Source organism: Bactrocera neohumeralis, chromosome 5 (assembly GCF_024586455.1).
Source record: "Bactrocera neohumeralis isolate Rockhampton chromosome 5, APGP_CSIRO_Bneo_wtdbg2-racon-allhic-juicebox.fasta_v2, whole genome shotgun sequence".
NCBI classification, from domain to species: domain Eukaryota; kingdom Metazoa; phylum Arthropoda; class Insecta; order Diptera; family Tephritidae; genus Bactrocera; species Bactrocera neohumeralis.
Genome location: NC_065922.1, coordinates 14,338,827 through 14,361,986, shown reverse-complemented (window position 1 = coordinate 14,361,986; position 23,160 = coordinate 14,338,827). Strand labels below are relative to the sequence as shown.

General features: G+C 37.4%; 4 protein-coding genes and 1 long non-coding RNA gene across 5 annotated transcripts; 2 read left to right on the top strand and 3 right to left on the bottom strand.

Moving 5' to 3' along the window:
- Window positions 1–270: 270 nt before the first annotated feature.
- On the top strand, window positions 271–23,055 carry LOC126760366 (NIF3-like protein 1). Its single transcript, XM_050475955.1, has 4 exons — window positions 271–589; window positions 667–798; window positions 865–1,009; window positions 22,385–23,055. The coding sequence occupies exons 1-4, from the start codon at window positions 414–416 to the stop codon at window positions 22,799–22,801; spliced, it is 870 nt and encodes a 289-aa protein (XP_050331912.1). The 5' UTR covers window positions 271–413; the 3' UTR covers window positions 22,802–23,055.
- On the bottom strand, window positions 1,618–4,151 carry LOC126760364 (ileal sodium/bile acid cotransporter-like). The gene is made up of 2 exons (XM_050475952.1): window positions 2,813–4,151; window positions 1,618–2,724 (listed from the first exon to the last, which is right to left on the bottom strand). The coding sequence occupies exons 1-2, from the start codon at window positions 3,836–3,838 to the stop codon at window positions 2,347–2,349; spliced, it is 1,404 nt and encodes a 467-aa protein (XP_050331909.1). The 5' UTR covers window positions 3,839–4,151; the 3' UTR covers window positions 1,618–2,346.
- Window positions 5,504–8,335, bottom strand: LOC126760368 (uncharacterized). Its single transcript, XR_007667192.1, has 2 exons — window positions 8,226–8,335; window positions 5,504–5,579 (listed from the first exon to the last, which is right to left on the bottom strand). It is a non-coding gene; the product is annotated as an uncharacterized LOC126760368 (long non-coding RNA).
- Window positions 17,016–18,943, bottom strand: LOC126760363 (uncharacterized). The gene is made up of 2 exons (XM_050475950.1): window positions 17,845–18,943; window positions 17,016–17,779 (listed from the first exon to the last, which is right to left on the bottom strand). The coding sequence occupies exons 1-2, from the start codon at window positions 18,880–18,882 to the stop codon at window positions 17,393–17,395; spliced, it is 1,425 nt and encodes a 474-aa protein (XP_050331907.1). The 5' UTR covers window positions 18,883–18,943; the 3' UTR covers window positions 17,016–17,392.
- LOC126760367 (small nuclear ribonucleoprotein-associated protein B) lies at window positions 21,444–22,282 on the top strand. Its single transcript, XM_050475956.1, has 2 exons — window positions 21,444–21,562; window positions 21,624–22,282. The coding sequence occupies exons 1-2, from the start codon at window positions 21,560–21,562 to the stop codon at window positions 22,212–22,214; spliced, it is 594 nt and encodes a 197-aa protein (XP_050331913.1). The 5' UTR covers window positions 21,444–21,559; the 3' UTR covers window positions 22,215–22,282.
- Window positions 23,056–23,160: the final 105 nt, after the last annotated feature.

Below are 23,160 nucleotides of genomic sequence, written 5' to 3'. Positions count from 1 at the left end.
ATCGTCAATAATATTGTGCAATATTCAATGGTTATTGCACTTGTTGAGCAATACACACTTATCGATAACAAAATATCGGTTTAGATACAACGAAATATTTATAATAAGAAAAATACCGAAGAGTTGCTTTCATTAAATTAATTTTATCATATACTAATAATAATTAATATAAATAAACCCAAACACCTCGGTTTATAAATCTCTCGAATTATTTACTGTAATACTTCTGCAGCCATACAATTAATCTATCGCTAATTGTTGCACATTGCGTTGATACCATCACTAACGCACAACAGCTGTTTTTGTTTGTCCTCCCGGTTTTTTATTTTGCAGTGATATCATCATCGTGTACATATTTGTATATATTTTTTTAACAATTTTGAGTGCAATTCGACATACGTTGAGTTATTTTTATGCTTACCAGTTTACTTAATAACACTGCGTCTTTAGTTCTTAAACGCACTTTATCCAAAATGACTCGTGGAAGAACACTACAAAACGTTGTATCGGAATTGAATAAATTTGCGCCACTCAATTTGGCCGAGAAATGGGACAATGTTGGTCTCCTGATCGAACCTTATAATGCAAGGTATTGTACAATGTTTCATATAATACTTTGTACTCGATATTTGTATAATATATGTATATAATTTATTTATCTTTAAGACAAATACGCAACATTCTGTTAACCAATGATTTGACGGAGAATGTCATGCAAGAAGCTGTCGATACAGGCACTGACCTAATTGTGTCTTATCATCCGCCAATATTTGCACCACTTAAACGGATTACACAAAAGTGAGTGGACATAAATTGAGATGTTTGTTATATTGATTGCAAGAAAATTTTCTTTTCCTTCTATAGAAACTGGAAGGAGCGCATCGTTTCCATTTGCTTGGCTGAGGGTATTGCCTTATACTCGCCGCACACAGCTTGGGATGCAGTTCCTGGCGGCGTGAACGATTGGCTTGCCTCTGCGCTGCCGTGTGTTGATATGCAACCAATTCAGGTAAGAACATTTTGTGAAAATACCGGGGAAAGTGTTCATTTTATAGAATTATTAAAAAATTGTGTTCTTTAAATATTTGTGTAATACTGTGAAATGTTTGGGGCTATTGAGAATCGCATTAAAATGTGTTGCTCTTATTATTGTGACTCATTTAGCACCAGTACGTTGATGTACATTTTATTTATTTTTGTGTAGCCGAATTCTATGTGCTTTCAATTTCAATGAAATTATTCTCGTATCTACAACACACTTTTTGGAGTAAAACCACTCATTTTAAATGAGCGTATATTTATTTCACTACTCACATTGCAAAAACAAATATTATTTTTTCACATTCTTCGCTATATCTTTATGGTTAATATAAACAAAATAAATGCAAAGAAATATCACTTTACAATTTTTATGCAAAAACAATAACAAAACAATTGTATATATGGATATAGTGAAATTAGAACCTTAAAATTGTCTTTGTAGATTGAACGGTAGAAAATAAGTTCTTCCCAATGAAAAGTAATAAACTTACATATAAAGAACTTTTTAACTACATTTTCATATTAAACATCAAAAATACCATTCACAAATAAAAATATTTCCATACAAAAACTTGATTTTGATCGTTCAGTTTGAGTTATTTTTGTTGTGTTATTTGTGCTGTAGTGGTTCCATGCAGAAATTGGTGAAGTTATCTCATCTATAAAAGCAGTTATCTCGTCTATAAAAAAAGTTAACATTGATCGTTCAGTTTGCATGGCAGCTATATGCTGTAGTGGTTCTATATAAAAAAATTGTTCGCAGATTATAGCGTTGATTAGACAATTTTTATCCGGCCAAGGATTGTCAACTTGGCATAATTCTGCTGCTACAACAACAACAACGATAATCCATGTCGTCGTCGTGAAGATACATATCTCCCCAAATAAAAATTTTTCTTTAAAAGAACTTGACTTTGATCGTTCAGTTATATGCTATAGTCGTCCGATATCGGCTGTTCCGATAAATGAGATGCTTCTTGGGCAGAAAAAAACGAATACAAAATTTTAGAACGATATTTTAAAAACTAGCAGAGACGGAGATAGCTACATCGACTCAGCTCGACGAGCTCCGACCCTTTCTTTTTTTCTCATAATTATATACTTCCATAGTACATAAATATTTACAATGCATTACGTTTCTTATAAATTATTATTTTTTTACTTAAAATCTAAATTTGTGGCATCGTCGTGCTTACATTTCAAAAATAAATGCAACAACTTTAAAACTTTGCAATAAGCTAATGACAATGGCAATAACAACGAATTAAACTAAAATTTAATTTCATCACAAACGACAGACACAATTCACTGAGGATACTTTGAATTCGCTTTCTCCATCCCATTCTCCATAAAAGTGACCAACTCACTTTCTTTGGCTTCCTTTGCGTTTGCTTCGGCATCCACTGATTTCTCACGCTTGCTACAAAAGCACAATTTCAGAAAATAGATTAATAGCAGAGGCAGTGGTGTCAACATAGAATTGGCCATTGGCACCGCACTCGTCATATCGGCCTGCGGCTGTGGCAATGTGAAGTTCAACATGAAAATCGCAATGCCAATATTCTGTATGCCCGTCTCAATGGCAATGGTGATGGCGTCTTTAGGTGGCTGACGCAAAACTGTAGCTATAAGCCAGCCAATGACATAGCCCAACCATGGCAAAATGCAGCTGCCGATGAGGATCTGTGAAAGATATATATATATGTATATTTTGAAATATATATTTTTTGTATACATATGTGAGTTGAAAGACAATCAGCAATTCGCTTACCTTCGTGGTGAACAGTTTCCACATATACGAATTGAGCACACAGCCGAAAATTGTTATCGCCAATATGAGCACCAATGAAATGGGTTTGAGCAGCTTGGACATCTTTTTAGTCACCTCCGGTGCATACTTCTGCAGCATAATGCCGATGGCGATGGGCACCACCAACGTGCAAGAGACCGAGGCTATCGATTTATAGGGAATCGCAAAATTACCATCGCGAAATATCAAAGCGCCCAATGTAAAGATCCATAACGGCATCATGCCGAATGCCGCTAAATTGCTAATAGCGGTCATTGTGATGGACAAGCTGAGATTACCATTCAACAGCACCGCGAATATATTCGACGAACCGCCCGCCGGCGATACGCCCAAAAAGAACAAGCCCAAGCGTAATTCGATCATTTCGCGAAAGAGAAAGTAGCCGATGACAAAGCTGAGCACAGGCATCACCAAAAACTGACAAAACAAGCCGATCGCCGGTCCAACCGGTCGTATAACTATGCGCTTCAGATCCTCCAAATCCAAAACGGCGCCGAAGTTCACATAAATCACCATCACAAAGCAGGCAATCGAAATATTGAAAATGATATCGGCCAAATTCAAGGAACGTGTCACAATAACTCTCAAAACCTCCGCTGAGCGTTGCGTTTCATAGCCAGCGCGTTGCAGCTCCACATAAACGTGCGTATAACCCAACAGCGTCGCATGCAAAGTGAAATTACCTTTGACCTTTGCAACGCCATTCGCATTGCTTAACACCGTCGTCACTTCGTCTATATACGCGACATCGCCGTTATCATTCAACATACGAAATTCGAAATCACTACCCAAAGCCGGTTCAACGGCCGTGATAACGAACGAAACTTTTTGCGCATGTCGCATTGTCATATTTAACTGTTCGTATTCAAATTGCACAGTCCAAAGTGGCGGCTGCAAGTGATCTGTATCAACTGTGTTCACCGCGCCGCTGACAATATGCGCCGCGCTGATTATGGCCAACACCACGTAACCCGGCCCGTAGTGCATTTTCACTTTTATTTGTTGTTGTTGTTGTTTTTCATAAATAATTTCGGTTTTTCGCGTGTACGCCAACGCAGCAAGCGCGATGCAAGTGCTCACCGTCGCAAGATCGCTTATGGAATAACCTGTTAATTGATCAGTTCAAATTATAGTACCGTTGATTCTTGTAGTCGGCACGCCGACCACAACCACCTTCTTGTATGTGTTTGTATGTATGTGTGGATTATTTAATCATTATTGTGGTTTAACTTTTTCCGATAACTTTTACCGACAGCATTGCCGATTTACCAGCTCTGGCTCTTAGTTTATAAACACTCACAAATATCGGGTGATTTTTTTGAGGTTAGGATTTTCATGCATTAGTATTTGACAGATCACGTGGGATTTCAGACATGGTGTCAAAGAGAAAGATGCTCAGTATGCTTTGACATTTCATCATGAATAGACTTACTAACGAGCAACGCTTGCAAATCATTGAATTTTATTACCAAAATCAGTGTTCGGTTCGAAATGTGTTTCGCGCTTTACGTCCGATTTATGGTCTACATAATCGACCAAGTGAGCAAACAATTAATGCGATTGTGACCAAGTTTCGCACTCAGTTTACTTTATTGGACATTAAACCAACCACACGAATGCGTACAGTGCGTACAGAAGAGAATATTGCGTCTGTTTCTGAGAGTGTGGCTGAAGACCGTGAAATGTCGATTCGTCGCCGTTCGCAGCAATTGGGTTTGTGTTATTCGACCACATGGAAGATTTTACGCAAAGATCTTGGTGTAAAACCGTATAAAATACAGCTCGTGCAAGAACTGAAGCCGAACGATCTGCCACAACGTCGAATTTTCAGTGAATGGGCCCTAGAAAAGTTGGCAGAAAATCCGCTTTTTTATCGACAAATTTTGTTCAGCGATGAGGCTCATTTCTGGTTGAATGGCTACGTAAATAAGCAAAATTGCCGCATTTGGGGTGAAGAGCAACCAGAAGCCGTTCAAGAACTGCCCATGCATCCCGAAAAATGCACTGTTTGGTGTGGTTTGTACGCTGGTGGAATCATTGGACCGTATTTTTTCAAAGATGCTGTTGGACGCAACGTTACGGTGAATGGCGATCGCTATCGTTCGATGCTAACAAACTTTTTGTTGCCAAAAATGGAAGAACTGAACTTGGTTGACATGTGGTTTCAACAAGATGGCGCTACATGCCACACAGCTCGCGATTCTATGGCCATTTTGAGGGAAAACTTCGGAGAACAATTCATCTCAAGAAATGGACCCGTAAGTTGGCCACCAAGATCATGCGATTTAACGCCTTTAGACTATTTTTTGTGGGGCTACGTCAAGTCTAAAGTCTACAGAAATAAGCCAGCAACTATTCCAGCTTTGGAAGACAACATTTCCGAAGAAATTCGGGCTATTCCGGCCGAAATGCTCGAAAAAGTTGCCCAAAATTGGACTTTCCGAATGGACCACCTAAGACGCAGCCGCGGTCAACATTTAAATGAAATTATCTTCAAAAAGTAAATGTCATGAACCAATCTAACGTTTCAAATAAAGAACCGATGAGATTTTGCAAATTTTATGCGTTTTTTTTTAAAAAAAAGTTATCAAGCTCTTAAAAAATCACCCGATACATTTACCGTTATACGCGCACTTTGGTTGTATTCAAATATTTATAGCACTCTGTTTTGAATTTTTCCTGGATATTAGAGTTCAGTTTTTTATCAGCATGATTTTGCAAATTTGATCTGAAAATAAGGTGTTATAAATTTTAGTGCCAGTTTTGATATCAAATATTCAATTTTTAGTAATACATATATGTATGTATATATTTTTATACCCTGAACAGGGTATATTAAGTTTGTCACAAAGTTTGTAACACCCAGAAGGAAGCGTCTGAGACTCTATAAAGAATATATATAAATGATCAGTATGTTGAGCTGAGTCGATTTAGCCATGTCCGTCTGTCTGTCTGTCCTTCCGTCCGTCCGTCCGTCTGTATATACATATATGTATATATATGTATGTTACTTTTTTTGGATAGGAAAAATTTTTTTATTTTTGTTTCGAACAGATAAACAAATTTTCAGTTTTCCATAGTTTCAGACATTTGCGACATTTTTCGTGATTAATAATTATACCCTGAACAGGGTATATTAAGTTTGCCACGAAGATTGTAACACCCAGAAGGAAGCGTCGGAGACCCTATAAAGTATATATATAAATGATCAGTATGTTGAGCGGAGTTGGTTTAGTCATGTCCGACTGTCTGTCTGCCCGTCTGTATATATAAGAACTAGTCCCTTGTTTTTTTAAGGTATCGTTTTTAAATTTTGCAAACGTCATTTTCTCTTCAGGAAGCTGCTCATTTGTCGGAACTGCCGATATCGGACCACTATAACATATAGCTGTCATACAAACTGAACGATCGGAATCAAGTTCTTGTATGGAAAGCTTTCACATTTGACAATATATCTTCACAAAAGTTGGCACAGGTTATTTTTTAGGGCAACACTGTAATCTCCGAAGAAATTGTTTAGATCGGTTAACTATAGCATATAGCTGCCATACAAACTGAACGATCGGAAAAAAGTTCTTGTATGGAAAACTTTTGCATTTGACAAAAGATATATTCACGAAATTTCGTACAAATTATTTTTTAGAGCCACAATGCAATCTCCGAAGAAATTGTTTTGATCGGTTAACTATAGCATATAACTGCCATACAAACTGAACGATCGGAAAAAAGTTCTTGTATGGAAAACTTTTGCATTTGACAAGATATATTCACGAAATTTGGTATAGAATATTTTCTAAAGCCACACTGTAATCTCCGAAGAAATTGTTTAGATCGGTTAACTATAGCATATAGCTGCCATACAAACTGAACGATCGGAAAAAAGTTCTTGTATGGAAAACTTTTGCGTTTGATTGCATTTTGCTAAAAGATTTGCACCTGTGAAGGGTATATAAGCTTCGGTGTAGGCGAAGTTAATGTTTTTTCTTGTTTATAACTAAAAAATTCTTTTTCCTCTCCGAATCAAAATTTAAAAAAAGTTTTAGTTCTCTTTGCTCTTGGCTTTTATTAATGTTAACGGTTTCATTGTCACTCTCAACTAGTTTAAATTAATTGATAATGCTTATCAAATAATCTCGTCTACTTAGCCTTATCACTAAACAACATTCTTAAACAATTTTAAAATGACTATTGCTTATTAGTTGCAAAAATAAGTTCAATAACGTTGAGAGAGCAATAGAAGCTTATCAAAACGTGATTGCACTATCTTCAAAAACCACAAAGTTTAGTCAAATGCTCCTATACGGCGAAAATCTTAACCCTTTTTTCTTTGGTTAAAAAAAAAACACTTTTCCAACTTTGTAATTCATTTGTAACTTATTCTATCATCTTATCAAATTTGACCCGGACTGACAAAAAATTACAATTTTACGTCTTTGAAGACAAATATTTACTAGATTCTTCAAATATCCCCTCAATACAAGCTTGCCACCGACCCCTTTACAAGCCTCGGCGCTTTGTACCACTCGAGGACTTGTGTTCGTCATAAAGTAAACTCTCCAAAGAGCTGCTGCGACATTTGCAACACTTCCGTAGCCGTGATTCCATTAAAAACACAAAATCTTAACACTTGTTTCTTTACAAAAAAAAAACACTTTTCCGGCATTATAATTCATTTGTAACTTAGTGTATCGTATGATCAAATTTGACCCGGACTCGTTAAAAACTACAACTCACGGTTTTAAGACAAGTTTTACTATAGTCTTCAAAATATTTGCTGAGTCAATACAAACTTGCCAACGGTTTTGCCTCGGAGCTTTGTGCCTGTACTTGTGTTCGTCATAAAGTAAACTCTCCAAAGCGCTTCGGGAACATTTTCAACGATTCCGTAGCCGTGATTCCATTGAAAACACAAAATTGCCAGCAAACTCGTTAGACAGTTTTCTTTTCATGACAAAAATCGCCAGATAAACTCTTCGCGTCGTAAATAAACAGCTGTCAACTACACTCTAATTGACATATGGAGATCAAACTTAACACCAATATTAAATTTAAATTATCGTTTGATATTATCCGGGTCAAATTTGCGCATACGGAATATCTAAAAATACATCAGCTTTAAGAATCCTTAATTTTCCACAATTTTTTCTCAGTTTAGAACGAAAACACAAATAAAGTACTAAATTTTCTGTTTTACTTCACTTCAACGTGTCCCTTTTTTATTGGACAGCGCTGTATCAAAAATTTAGACTTATTTTGTTCATCTTTTATATTAAAGTTTATTTGTTATGCAATAATTTTCACAATTTTATCCATTACGAAAAAAATCAATGAAAAAAATTATCGCAATTTTTACGCACGAAAATCACTTCGTTACCACTGTTGACACTATAAATGCGTTTAATTCGCATAATTTGAATGTAGATCGGTATCTCGTGAGTGCAGAACCAGACACCGCCGCGCTCAGTGCATTTTTGCAACTGTATATTAAACCTGTAAGTTTTCTATTTTAATAAAATCTGCAATAAAGTAAAGCTCAACTTAATTTTCTCACATGTGCTTGGATGAGTGTGTGTTTGTAAAGAAAGCTTAATAGAAATAAATATTAAAATTTATCACATTTTTGTTTATAATATATGTATGTACCTGGTAAAAGTTAGCCCAGTTGGTGCGCACTTAGAATTATATGAAATGTATGCCTTATACACATATACATAGTCAATGACCCGAAAAAGAGACTAGAGATTTTCCGTTACTAATTGCAAGCATATTTGCCAAGTCGCCGCGTATTAATTGAAGGTTGAACTCTGCCCCAGCCGGCAAAAAACCATAAATAACAGGTTTCATAAATGCCGTACAGACCATATGAGCACTAAAGACCATTGACTGGATGTCTAAAAGAGGCTATAACCGAAAAAAACAACTGAAAAGTGCGGGAAATATGCTTGGATAGTTATGTAAAAATATTAGTTGAAGATGTTAATCATCTTGTTCAGGTATATTTAGGTATGCGCAAGGTTTACTTAAGGTAGATGCGGCTCTGGGTCTCACTATCGACCGAATTGTTGTATGAGAAGGGATACAAAATTGCATGAATCACCCTTTGAATTGTTTCAGCATTATACGAATCTTTTTCCCAGCGGGTTTTCCTGTCCTCAGAACTCAAGAGAAGAAACTGTAAGAAAATTTAGTAACAATGTTAGGTTAGTCACCGAAACTAAATCCTATTTTGAAACAATTAATCAATTCGAAGTTTGACAAAAAAATATGTTTTTCTCTAAAACGACTCCATCTGAGATCCTCACAGTATGATACACTGGAGAAGGTATCTATAGTGAGGCCGCAGAGTCTGTTAAAATTCGTGTCAAGCGCAGGCAACCTAAACCATGACTACTCCTCTTGGCCTTAGCAACTAAACTCCATCTGATATCGCAACCAACCAAACTGTTCTATGCGTGGCTTATGGATCTACCAGATTAACCTAACCTAAAACGACTCCTACTTTTCCAGCGGCCTGATACAATTTATAAGAATTCATAATACAATCCCTTGCTTTTAGTTTTTGTATCACTAAAAGTAGAGCTATAGCTCTAACTTTCCTAAGTGGCACATTTATTGCATACTTACATATGTCCCATGTGCACCTCGTAGATAAGCCGAACTAGCTATTTTATAAATTAATCAAGTTTATGCACCAGCTGATAATAAAAGAAAAGCTCGCCATTTTTATACTCTCGCAACAAAGTTGCTAACGAGAGTATTATAGTTTTGTTCACATAACGGTTGTTTGTAAGTCCTAAAACTAAAAGAGTCAGATATAGCGTTATATATACCAAAGTGATCAGGGTGACGAGTCCGTCCGTCCGTGCAAGCTGTAACTTGAGTAAAAATTGAGATATCATGAAGAAACTTGGTACACGTATTTCTTGGCTCCATAAGGCCCACTGCCACGCCCACAAAATGGCGAAAACCGAAAACGTATAAAGTGTTATAACTAAGATATAAATAAAGATATTAAAGTGAAATTTGGCACAAAGGATCGCATTAGGGAGGGGCATATTTGGACGTAATTTTTTTGGAAAAGTGCGCGTGGCCCCGCCCCCTACTAAGTTTTTTTTACATATCTCAGAAACTACTATAGCTATGTCAACCAAACTCTATAGAGTCGTTTCCTTCAGGCATTTCCATATACAGTTCAAAAATTTAAGAAATCGGATAATAACCACGCCCACCTCCCATACAAAGGTTATGTTGAAAAACACCAAAAGTGCGTTAACCGACTAACAAAAAACGTCAGAAACACTAAATTTTACGGAAGAAATGGCAGAAGAAAGCTTGCCCACTTATGGACCAAAAACCATATCTCAGGAACTACTAGACCGATTTCAATGAAATTCGGTATATAATATTTTCTTAACACCCTGATGACATGTACAAAATATGGGTGAAATCGGTTGACAACCACGCCTTCTTCCAATATAACGCTATTTTGAATTCCATCTGATGTCTTCTCTGTATAATATACATTATACATGTATACATTAGGAACCAATGATGATAGCGGAATAAAACTTTACACTAATACGGTATTTAAAATATATGTAAATGACGTATAATGAAATCTCGATTATCACTTTATCATGCGAGAGTATAAAATGTTCGGTGACACCCGAACTTAGCCCTTCCTTACTTGTTTTTGACAAGCTTGTTATATATTTTTACACCGTTGAATTGAAGTGCAAATAGACACATGTTTGTTTTTATAGAGCAAAAGCTTTTGAAAGGGTGCGGGAGCAGTTCAATAAATTAAAATTCATTTCTTTCTGGGAATGTTTGAAATCTAAACGAAATGCATTTTACGTCACACAACTAAAACATGTATTAGAGGAGGGACGCACGAAAGAGATTTTATGAGTATAAAAAAAAAACGTTGACAAGGTTTAAGTTCAGGCAATAACTGTGTTTCCATAATTGTACCCTAAACCGGGTATATTGAGTTTGCCAGCAGGAAACGTGGGGGACCTATAAATACGATAAAAGACGAGCTAAGTCGATTTAGCCATGTTCGTCTTCACGAAATTCGAGACGGGTTATTGTCTACGGCAATAATGCAATCTTCGAGGAAATTCTTGCCATGCTGTTGCATGCCAAACTGAATGATCAAAATGTAGTTCTTGTTAATACCTTCGGTACTTGTGAAGGGCATTAGAGCTTCGTTAAAGTTAACGTTTTTCTTGTTTTTATTTCACATTTTTCAGTTGAATAATATTTCCTTCTACCATTTGCTTTCTAAAGCAGTTAATGAAGTAATTTCCAAGCAATAAGTATCGAACTTTTATCGTATCCCTCATTAATATGCATGTGAGTACTATGTGCGAGGGTAGCAATTTACATTTTTGGACTAACTATGAAAAAATTAATACTCATATTTTAAAGTTTTATTGTTTTCTAAAGTTCCTTCATACAGATGTTCAAGACACATCGATATATAAAGATTAAGGAACCTAACAAAAATGCTTTAATGTGTTTTAAATTTGCCGAAAATCGTTTTGAAGTCGCTTCAAAGTGTTTCTGAGTGCATTTTGCAAATTTGACCCGGACTGAGAATATTTATATTTTATGGATTTCAAAATACAACTCTTTATTATCTGCTTCCAAATAAACTCTTGAGCCAATATCAGCAGCCCAAAGCTTAAACTAATTCTCTATACACTTGTACTGCTACGGCTAGGATGACTTTTGGATTTTTGCTCATTTTTGGAATAATGCTAGATTTTTGGGCAGTTTCGACGAAATATTCGTAGACCTACATATGTATCTTCGACATCGTCTTTCAAAAGACTCAGATCTTTTAGTCCGAGTCTGGCATTTACATAAACCAAATTTGATGAATCGATCAATAACTGGTATTAAGATCCTCTGATATCTCTCTCAAGCCAACACGACGCTTTTAAAGCTCTGTTTTTCAAATTTTTCAATGTTATCAACATTAAGTAAGGCTGTTGGCCGACACGCATCAGGCAAGTTTTTGATGGCTAACTTCTTGACCTTCACTGAATGCTTTTGTTCCTCAAATACTTGTCTTCATGCTAAAGGAGATTCCCCAAAACATTTATTCAACATTTTCAACGAATCTGTCGCCGTGGTTTCATTAGCAACACAACATTTTAAGCCAACTTGTTACATTATTTTTAAGGTAAAAATCGCCAGGCAAACTTTTTGCATCGTAAATAAACAGCTGTCAAAGACAAAATAATTTTTCATTGATTCTGCTTGTAACTAGACCAGTCCGGGTCAAATTTGATCAGCTAATACAAATATTAAACTTCTCACCTAATAACGCTAAAGTTCCCATGAACAATAATATGGCAGGCCACCCTTGTATTTTGAAACTCATTTTAGAAGCGAGAAATGTAAACAAATAGTAATTACATACCTTTATGAATGTTAATTTGTTTCGTAGAAAATTTTTATAATTACTTTAAATGCATTTCCTTTAGTTTTTCTCATTTGCATACACATATGCTCTCAATTCACGGAACTAATGCACAGAAAGCACCAACTAACTAGTATATGAAAAGTTGTGCAAGCTATTAACAGTTAAATAAATATTTCTAATATAAATGCTCTCAAGTTTATGTAAATTTAATGATTAAACAAAAAAACTAAAATATCGTTCACAGTGCTAAAATGTTAATTTATTAATTCTATAATTTTTTGTTTACCTTTTTAATGTGGTGAGAGTGGTGTAATATTATAAATTAATATTACAAAAATATACGATAATGTGTAGAACAGTTCGATTCGCCATTTCTCACAATTTTATAGCAACAATACAGTTGTCCCTCCTATATTCGATGACTTTGAGCTCTGCTCTGTTGTGATTCAGTTAAAATAAATGCAAGAGAGGATATGTACTATATATCTCAGTTGTACAACAAAGATGTTTTTCTCTCTATCTCTCTCCTCTATGATTTATACCATTTGCACGTTCGATTCGCATTTTTTCAAGCTTTGATGAAGCGAAAACCGCCAATAAGCTATTAAGAACTTAGAATCAGTAAGATCAATTAAGCGGTAATTACTGTATTGTTTTCATTGTCACTAATGTAAATTTGTAACAAATATTTTCTAACTTAGCATTTATACTGGTTGTGCGAACATGATCACACCTCTTTTTAACATTTCTACTGAAAACACATGTTTTAGATCTTAATTACTTTATTATTGTTACTACAATATGCTGGCTTTATGTAATTTGTACGAGGGATAGCACTTAGCTCTAATGCACTAAATTCTTTATAATATATAACAACAACCATTACAGCAAACTAGTCACTAAAAATTAGCCTCCTGGTATATTTGTGGTGAAAATTGTTCACCTATAGTGTTACTCTCCTTTGCCAGATATAAATATTGATCCGTAGTTTGTATAATAGGTTGTCAAAAAAGTCTTGCGGTATTTTCGCTAGTTGACGCTGAAAGCGCGTAGTTCGTCCGCGCGTTCGCGTCGCATCGGGTCATGCTATACCTTTTTGGAAAGCTCATTTCACGCGCTAACACGTGTTTGATTGATTGTCGTTTCTTTTAAGTTCGTGAGTTATAGCGTCGCAAACATGGAGCAAAATAAAGAGAATATTTTACAGTACTACTACGATTAAGGCAAAAATGCATCTCAAGCCGACAATAAAATTTGTGCAGTTTATGAACCCGATACAATTTCCATTTCCACCGCACAACGATGGTTTCAACGTTTCCGTTCTGGTGTAGAGGTGGTCGAAGATGCACCACGCTCCGGAAGGCCTGTCGTCGAAAATTGCGATAAAATCGCTGAATTGGTCGAAAGAGACCGGCATAGTAGCAGCCGTAGCATCGGTCAAGAGCTGGGCATGAGTCATCAAAAATTCATTTCAATTTCAATAAAAAAAAATCAATAAAAATACCGCAAGACTTTTTTGACAACCCATTATAAAGAGTGATCCATTTCGAGGTTTCCTACTTTTTTAAAGAAAAAACACAAAAACTTCAAATTTAATGAAGAATGTGTATTATCATTCGAAAGAACATTTTATTTATTTTTTGAAGGTTATTTCTTTCAAAAGTTGGCCGCGGCTACGTCTCAGATGGTGTATCCGTTGAGTCCAATTTTCAATGATATTCGAGCATTTCGACTGCTAACTGGTGAATGACACGCGTGATGTTTTGTTGCAAGGCCTGAATCGAGGTGAGATTGTGCGCATAGACTTTAGACTTTACATATCCCCACGGGAAAAAGTCTAACGGTGCGATATCACACGATCTTGACAACCAATCGACCGACCCAAAACGTGAAGTTATGTGCTCACCGAAGTGTTCTATCAATAAATCCATTGATTGATGCGATGTGTGGGAAGAGGCACCGTCGTTTATCATGGCGCGATAACAGTCGCCATTGCCGATTACGTTCTCATCGGTATCATTTTTGAAGAAATATGGACCACCGGCCCACATACCCACACCAAACCGTTGTTTTTTCTGGATGAAATGGCAGCTCTTGAATCTCTTCAGGTTGCTCTTCGTCCCAAATGCGGCAATTTTGCTTGTTTACATACCCATTGAGCCAAGAAATGGGCCTCATCGCTGAACAAAATTTGGCTCGAAATTGTCGGGACTTCTTTTAACTTCTCAAGAGGGAAGGTCGAGCGGCTTCTGTTTTTGCACAAGCTGTATTTTGTACTCTTTCAATTTAAGGTATCGACGCAAAATGCGTTAAGTCATTCCTACGCCAAGTCCAAACGGCACCGAATTTTCGTAATAAAGTTGAACTATTTGTAAACGTTGTTTAGGCGTGAGTCTTTCAATGATGAAATTCCACACAATACTGAACAAAAATAACATCACAGCTTAACGCAACTTCTTCACCTTATTTTACTTTCAATTAGATAACTCGTGATAAGAAATCCGTACACCAATAAATAATTTTAATAAAAGTAGGTCAATATGCCAATAGGGGATTTTAGCTATTTTAAATCTCTGTTTTCCCTCCGATTTTCTAACTGAAACCTTCGCGAAACCCCCAATAGATTAGTTATGAGTTGGTGGATGATTACTTTTACATGATTAAAATTGCCTCGGACTAGTGCATTCAAACGGCGCCGACAAACTGAATCCATAAATTGGTTATCGTTTGAAGTTTGAACTCCAAACGATTTTTACCAAAGAAAAAAATTTAACAATAAGTTTGCTGGAAACTTATGTTTCCTATGGAATCACGTCTACACTAACATTGAAGAAGTGTTTTGTGAAGCTCACTTTATCACGAACACAAGTATTTGAATGGCGGAAAGTATTAGAGAAAGTCGTGAACTACCGAGATCTTCCCTCTTGCGAGTTGTCCATCCAACGAATTTAATGATCATAACATCGAAAAAGTTCAAGAAAGGTTCTTAAAAATCGTCGTGTTAGCATCAGAGGGATAGCCGAGGATCTCAATATCTCTTATGTATCGACTAAACACAATGTCAATGTTAGATTCGTATCAAAAAACTGAATACCTGAAAAAACTTCGAATAGAGGTCACAAAAGAGATGATTGACGACATAGCTGAGGACTCTGCATTCATCAAACGCATCATCACTATGACGTCGAAACTGTACAACAATCCAGCGAATGGTGCTTCAAATTTGAGCCGAAGCCGAAAATAAACAAAATTCCCTGAAAACACTGAAGGCCATCCCAGCCGAGGGTTCTAGCAAGTGCATGGAAAATTGAATCAGACACTGGTTAGCTCTGGAGAATATATTGAATGCTGTAATAAATATTTGTAATAAAATTTGGGAAAATAGTGTTTTTTCTGTCAGTCCGGAGCAAATTTAATCTGTTGGTAGTTATTGTTGAAATAGCTATGGGGAGAATTAATTTTTAATAAACTTATCAAACTTATAGTCGATATTCTCCAAATTACTATATATATTAGGTTGTCAAATATCTCCCTCACTCCGCCTTTTTTCTTTTGAATTTCGCGAATATATATTAATACTATACATCTTTGAAAGGTCTTGACATAACCTACAAAATGACGCTATGCATGATTAGTTTGGATATTGCGTTTGGTGGTGTTTTGGAGGATGGTACTCTATCACTTCGAACTGTGGAGGAATAGTTTCGATGGTTCAGAGCGGATGAAAATGACACCATGGATAAGCCAGCCGGCGGAAGACCTGCGACGACGAATACCGATGAAATCATGGTAAACATCGAGTTAGACCGGGATGTGGCATTTCGTGACATCGCCCAGAAGATGGGAGTTAGTCACCAAACCATTTTAAACCATCTGCAGAAGGCTAGATACACAAAAAAGCTTGATGTTTGGGTGCCGCATGATTTGATGCAAAAAGACCTTCTGGACCGAATCAACGCCTGCGATATGCCGCTGAAACGGAACGAACTCAACCCATTTTTGAAGCGGATGCCGACTGGCGACGAAAAATGGATCACATACGATAGTATCAAGTGAAAACGGTTGTGGTCGAAGGCCGGTGAATCGTCCCACACAGAGGCCAAGCCGGGATTGACAGCCAGGAAGGTTTTTCTGTGTGTTTGGTGGGATTGGAAAGGAATCATTCACTATTAGCTGCTCCCATATGCCCAGACACTCAATTCTATCCTCTACTGCGAACAACTAGACCGCTTGAAGCAGGCGATCGACCAGAAGCGTCCAGAATTGGCCAACAGGCAGGGTGTAGTATTCCACCAGGACAACGTCAGACCACACACTTCGTTGATAACTCGTCAGAAGCTACGAGAGCTCGGATGGGAAGTTTTATCGCATCCACCATATAGCCCGGACATAGCGCCAAGTGACTACCACCTGTTCCTGTCCATGGCAAACGGCCTTGTTGGTGTAAAGTTGAACTCAAAAGAGGCTTGTGAAAAGTGGCTGTTCGAGTTCTTCGCAAATTAGGAGGGGGGCTTCTACAAGGGGGTATTATGAAGTTGTCGTCTAGATGGAAACAGATTATCGAACGAAACGGCACATATTTGAACTAAATCCGATCACTGTCACACTTTTTATAAAGCATTGAATAAAGAGCAAAAAAGCGGGAGATATTTGACAACCTTATACATATGTATGGCACTCAAAATGTTTATAAAAAATATGTTTAATTTTTTTATTATTTTTGTTTTGTTTTAATCGTTTTCACTATTTAAGAGTTTTTGCGTATAAAAATCGATTATCGATACTTAAATTCTATACCAATTAATAGCTATAATTAAATAACTCGTATCTATGTTAATTTAATCTTATAAATATTGCCTCAAACTGTCTGGGTCTCTTTTACGTCGTTTCAACTCAGACAAGTTTGATAAAAATCTCGACATTGGTTGCGTTGAATTGCCGTTCATTAGGGTGAGTCGATTGTTTTATACCGAACGGAAATCCAATCGTAAATTTTGAGCTCGCAAGTTATCGCAAGCTTCGTTTGTATAAATAAAAATTTCGGTGCGTAAATTGATTTGATTTGATAAGATTCTAAAAAATATATGATCTAACTTTTTCTACTGTTATAATGCGATTTTCTCATTTTGATATGATATATGCGAAACTATGATTTCCTCCTTAATATGTTCGTCGAAACTTATGAGCTCCACCTTCGACGCAAAAGCGTCACCATCAAGGTTCTTATTCCAACCGAATATTCGACGTACGGTATAAATGGCAATCATCATTGCCAAAGAATTGAGAGCAGCCGTAATTGGCACGATAAGCGTCATGTCGGCTCTCACTTCGTCGAAGCAATGTTGCAGCAACATAATGGGCACGGTCATATTAAGGACACTCGTCTCGACGGAGATCGTCAACGCGTCTGCTGCGGAACAGCGCAGCAGCTTTGAAATGCCATACGAGAGAAAATAACCACAGATGGGCAAAAAGAGAGCCGCTAAGTAAATCTGCAAAAATAAGTCAACTTATTAGACGCCAAATAATTTAATGAAGTCTCTAATTGTATGCTTACCATTCCGGTTAGTTCTTTGAACGCAAACGCATTTATGCCCACCGTCATGGCAATCAGACCCAAACTGACGCACGCACAGAACGGTTTGAGGAATCGGAAAATATACGCTGTTGTCTTCGGTAAGAAAACGCGCGACAGCATACCCAAAGCGATGGCGCAGACCAATGCTAAAGCGCTGACGGCGAGATCCAAAAACGGCACATCCAGCTCGGTGTTTGTGAAGATTGTTCGCACCAGAATAAGTATCCACAGCGGGAACATCGCCAGCGACATAAGACTGTTGATCGTTGTGGTGGCAATCGAGAGATTCACATTGCCTTTGAGGAAAATCGCACAAATATTCGCCAAACCGCCGCTGGGCGACAGTGCTGTGAAGAAAAGCGCCAAATGCAGCTCTTGATGTTTGGCCAGGAAACAGTAGCCGATCGCAATAGCCAGCAGTGGCATTAAAATATAACTGGTACAAAAGCCGATGGTCACAGCAATCGGTCGCAACATAATCGCCTTTAAACGTTCCAAATCCAACACGCCGCCCAAATTCAGAAACATCAACAACAAGAGCGCCGAGGCGGTATAAGCGAAAATTTTCTCATCCAAACGGTCTTTGCGCGCTATGATAAGCGTTAGGTCGCCGGGCGAACGTTCCGCGTTGGCGCCGTCACTTGTGTTTAGTGTCACATAAATGCTTGTAAAGCCGAAGTGACGTGTTTGTACCGGCACAGGGCCCTGCCATGAAGCTGGCGTACCCGTTAACTCACTTCGTTCAATGCGTTTTTCGATTAACGCCAATTTCGGATCGCCAGCGTGGACTTCGAAATAAAAGTCTGCTCCAGAAGTTAGATCCACATTGAGTATTACTAAATTTACGTACTGTATGTCATTCGAAATAGTTAGCTGTTGCTCGTTGCCACCATCCTGGTAGGTAATATTCCACGCGCCTGCCACTTGTCCATATTGTCCTTGAACCTCGCCGTGAGTCAAACAAACAACGACCATAAATATCAGTCGTGCGCAGTTAAAAGTAGCGACTTGTTTCATGTTGTTTTCACTTCGAAATGAGCTCTCACAATAAACGCAGACGTTTTGTATACCTTATCGAGCGTCAAAATCCTAAGAACCATTGAACTTTTTTGTATAAATGTATGTACATTAACTGACTTATATATGACATGCGTGGCTTACCAATAAATATCTGCAAGAGGGGCCTTGATGGCTAAATGTTCCTCACTCTAATCGGCTACGGCTATAGATTAGGCTTTGACTGATACGCCGCGATTTGTTGAAGAAGTGTTATTCCATCGCGTTTTTCTATTTATTAGCGTGGGATTAAGGCTTTTCTTTATCATTGCCGAATACTTAGAATAGTTTTCGCACTCGTTGTGACGTCGTAGAGCTGTGTGTCGTCTTAAAATGAGTCACTGGCTTGTTTAATGAGTTCCTACGAAAAAAATTTCAACTCTCTTTAAGACAGTTGGATCGATATCTTTGCACGTAAAGAACTTTTTAACAGAACCGGAAGTCTTATTTCCACTATATCACTCAATCTTGTTCGGATTTATTCGTTAAGAGAGTTAAATCCTAAAAATTTGTATTATCACATTCTTCCTCATATTTTTAAAAATAAAAGGATCACATTTCCTCTAACATCTAAACTATAACGGTCGGACGCCCATGTCTGGTTCCAAAGATAACCACGTTTCTTTATGTATCGCGTCTAGTTAGAAGATAGTAAATTCCAGTAGCAGGTATAAACATGTCACGGTATTTTTGTCTATACAGTATGTTACATGCATCCAATATTATATACATTCGTGGATACAGGTGTCTGTTTGTAAATGAATTTATCGCCGAGATTAATTTTTAAAAATTTATTGCACTATTTTATCAATTCTACGTATGGACGACGCTCATACGGATTGCTACCGTGAGTTATTTTCGTACTTGAGTACGAGGGTTACTCATGTCGACCGCCAATCGGCTTGTTTTTCAAAGTTTGTTTACAAAAATTGATCGTAGTAAGCAAAGGAATCTGAATCATAAATATCTCTTTCGAATTTGCGGACAAACAACCGGAAATGTTTATTGTTTTTTCTTGAAAATATCCGCCTCACTGATCCGCAACATATAATATACATATGTATGTACATATGTATAGTATATTCACTTTAAAAGCAAAACAGGTCTCGGCAGACATTGCGCAGTATGTTTTTGACAATCAACGTAACCATAACTAGAAACAGTTTTTTATGTTAAGTGGAACTAGTATTGAACCCAAGACCCACGGAGTAGTGCGGACCTCTAACTACTACTTCTCGATGGCCTCCTCCTGGCAAGGATGGGATCATATCAACAGTTCTTATATATTATTATCTTACCGATGATTATTGTTGTTGTTATTTAAGTTATCCATTATTGTTGTTTTTTTTTTTATTAATTTGGAGTTGACTACTTCATCTACGGGTGGACATACCATGAAGAGATGTGCTTAGAATCCGTTCCAGCGACAGTCGCTTGCATGTAACCGGAACGGACCCGGTTTTTAACCGAATAAGCATTGGATATTCGGCAACATTCTTAAAAATTATTCGAGGAATATATTAAGCTGCTACAACAGTCAGGTCTGCGTGGAGTTTTATTTAGAGCTGATTATTGTCATAAAGAATCTAATCACAAGTTGATCCAATGAGTACTTAGCTTACGAAAGAACAATGAAAATGTTGGAAGATTTAATCCTCAACATAGCTTTTTAAAACGATACACTTGAACCATCGGTGGTCCAACTTCATTAATCCTTCTGATAAGTACATTTTTTGGTGAACTGAAAGTGGGTCCTCTGAGGCAGGAATAACATTCTCCCTGAACTCGACTTTTGGAGCTCGGAAACAAAAGGAAGTCGCGCGGGACTACATCTGGAGAATACGGTGGATGAAGTAGCAGTTTGCAGCCCATTTCTGTCAATTTGGAGGTACGAGACGGCATATTGTCGGTGGTAGAAGAGTATTTTTTCCATGTAGTCAACGTAGACTTTATGTATTCCGTCACCTTTTCGGCCAATGGGAGAGTTTCCGCCTTCTTCGATGCAAGTTCGCCTATTGAAGTTCACTGTTTCAATTACTTCTTCACCTCTGGTGTGTTCCACTGGATTCTTGTATCGGCCACTGCCACGAAATGAGGTTGAAACTCATTAGAATTGCGCTTAAACAGAGTCAAATACTGCTGTGAAGGGACTAACGGTTACGATATCAGGATCTAGGGGTATTATTCTGCAATAATGGCGCCAACGGACGGTGAGACTAAGTAACTATCAGACTCGCTCGTACTTAGCACCTATATTATAGGTACACGCTTAGTTCTTTCTGTCTGGTTTAATGCTAGCTCAAGTACAAAATTTAAATCTAGTGATAATAAAAATACGTAAAATAACAAAAACGTTATTATAAAAAAGCGAATCATTACCTTAATTAATTTATATATATTAATACTAATATAAAGAGCTCTTGTAAATTAGTAAAATAACTCAAATATCAATACGTATGGCAACGCCATTGCCATTGCAACTCTGATTGAATTGTTTTGTGCAAATAACTTTTGCTTTCAACTGGCAACACTAAATTTTCATAAAAGCGGTGTGTATGACAGATCTTTCACAAAACGCCAGAAATTCGGCAGATAATCGTTTATTTTTCGCTGCTATTTCTAAAATAATTACGCAGCCATGGTGAGTTGTATATAAATCAATTGTAAATAAATCCAATTACAATGTTATCAATTTTTTGCAGACGATTGGAAAGAACAATAAAATGATCCAGCACCTTAACTATAGGGTGCGGATCATGCTGCAAGACTCGCGCACTTTCATTGGCACATTCAAAGCATTCGACAAACACATGAACTTGATACTTGGAGATTGTGAAGAATTTCGTAAAATTCGTTCGAAAAACTCAAAAGTGCCGGAACGTGAAGAGAAGCGTGTTTTAGGTTTCGTGCTATTGCGTGGTGATAATATAGTCTCATTGACCGTCGAAGGACCACCACCACCAGAGGAGGGACTACCGCGTGTGCCGATGCCCGGTGCAGTTGCTGGCCCTGGGTTAGGACGTGCTGCTGGACGTGGTGTGCCGGTTAATATTGCTTCGGCACCGGCTGGTTTACAAGGACCTGTCAGAGGTGTAGGTGGTCCAGCTCAACAACATATGACGCCAATGGGTAGAGGCGTACCACGAAATCCCATGATTGGTGCACCCTTACCCGGTATGGTGCCCGGCGTGATGCCACCAATGCCTGGTGGTATGGGTCGTGGTGGCCCACCACTACGTGGACCACCACCCGGCATGATGCGCGCTCCACCACCGGGACGTGGAGGTTATTAATTGTATTCATATGTATTTCCGATAAAGTCTATTTTACCTAAATAAATAAATAAAATGAATTATATAAACACTGTGGAATATTTTTATGTTATTGTTGGTGTACGGTTTCTGGCAACTCAAATAAACAAATCTTGAAGTTATTAATCGACTCAAATTTTTTTCGTTTTCAGCCTAATGCCTTGGGTGGTGAGTTTGGTGGCGCAGGACGTACATTCACCACATCGGTGACTTTGAGCCAGGCCGTGGCTAGCGTTCAGCGACACATTGGTCTCGATGTACATTTGTCATTGGGTATAAATCATAACCTAGAGACGCCAATTACTGTCGTAGCGGTTTGTGCTGGCTCTGGTGCATCTGTACTTAAAGGCTTCGAGGCGGATCTTTATATAACCGGCGAAATGTCTCATCACGATTTATTGGATGCAAGTCATCAAAACGTTTCCGTGATCTTGTGCAATCATAGCAACTCCGAACGCGGTTTTCTACGTAAATTCGAGACGAAACTGTACGATATGCTAAAGGGTGATTGTGAAGTGACTATTTCCGAAAAAGACAAAGACCCCTTAAAAACAATCGTTAAAACTTAAATTTCGACGATAATGATTCACATGGGCATTTACTTAAAAGTTGCATTTCTTGGTGATTTTCGATTGAAAGTTTATTTAAAAAGTCTAAAATTCATTTAATAAGTTTTTATTATTATTGTTTATATTATGCAAAGTCTAACAGTACAGCAGCTGTTGTGGTAGCGGCAGAATTCTGTCTAACAGTGTAGCAGCTGTTGCTTTATTTTCTGCCTCGAAATAAAAATTTTTGCAAAGCATCATTTTAATATTGTTTTTTTTTTTTTATGAAAATGTGAAAAGTCATTGCATTGCTATAGAAAAAGGATTCTGGAAAATTTATAGGCAATCTAAGAATAAAACTTAACAACTTTTCTTTTAGT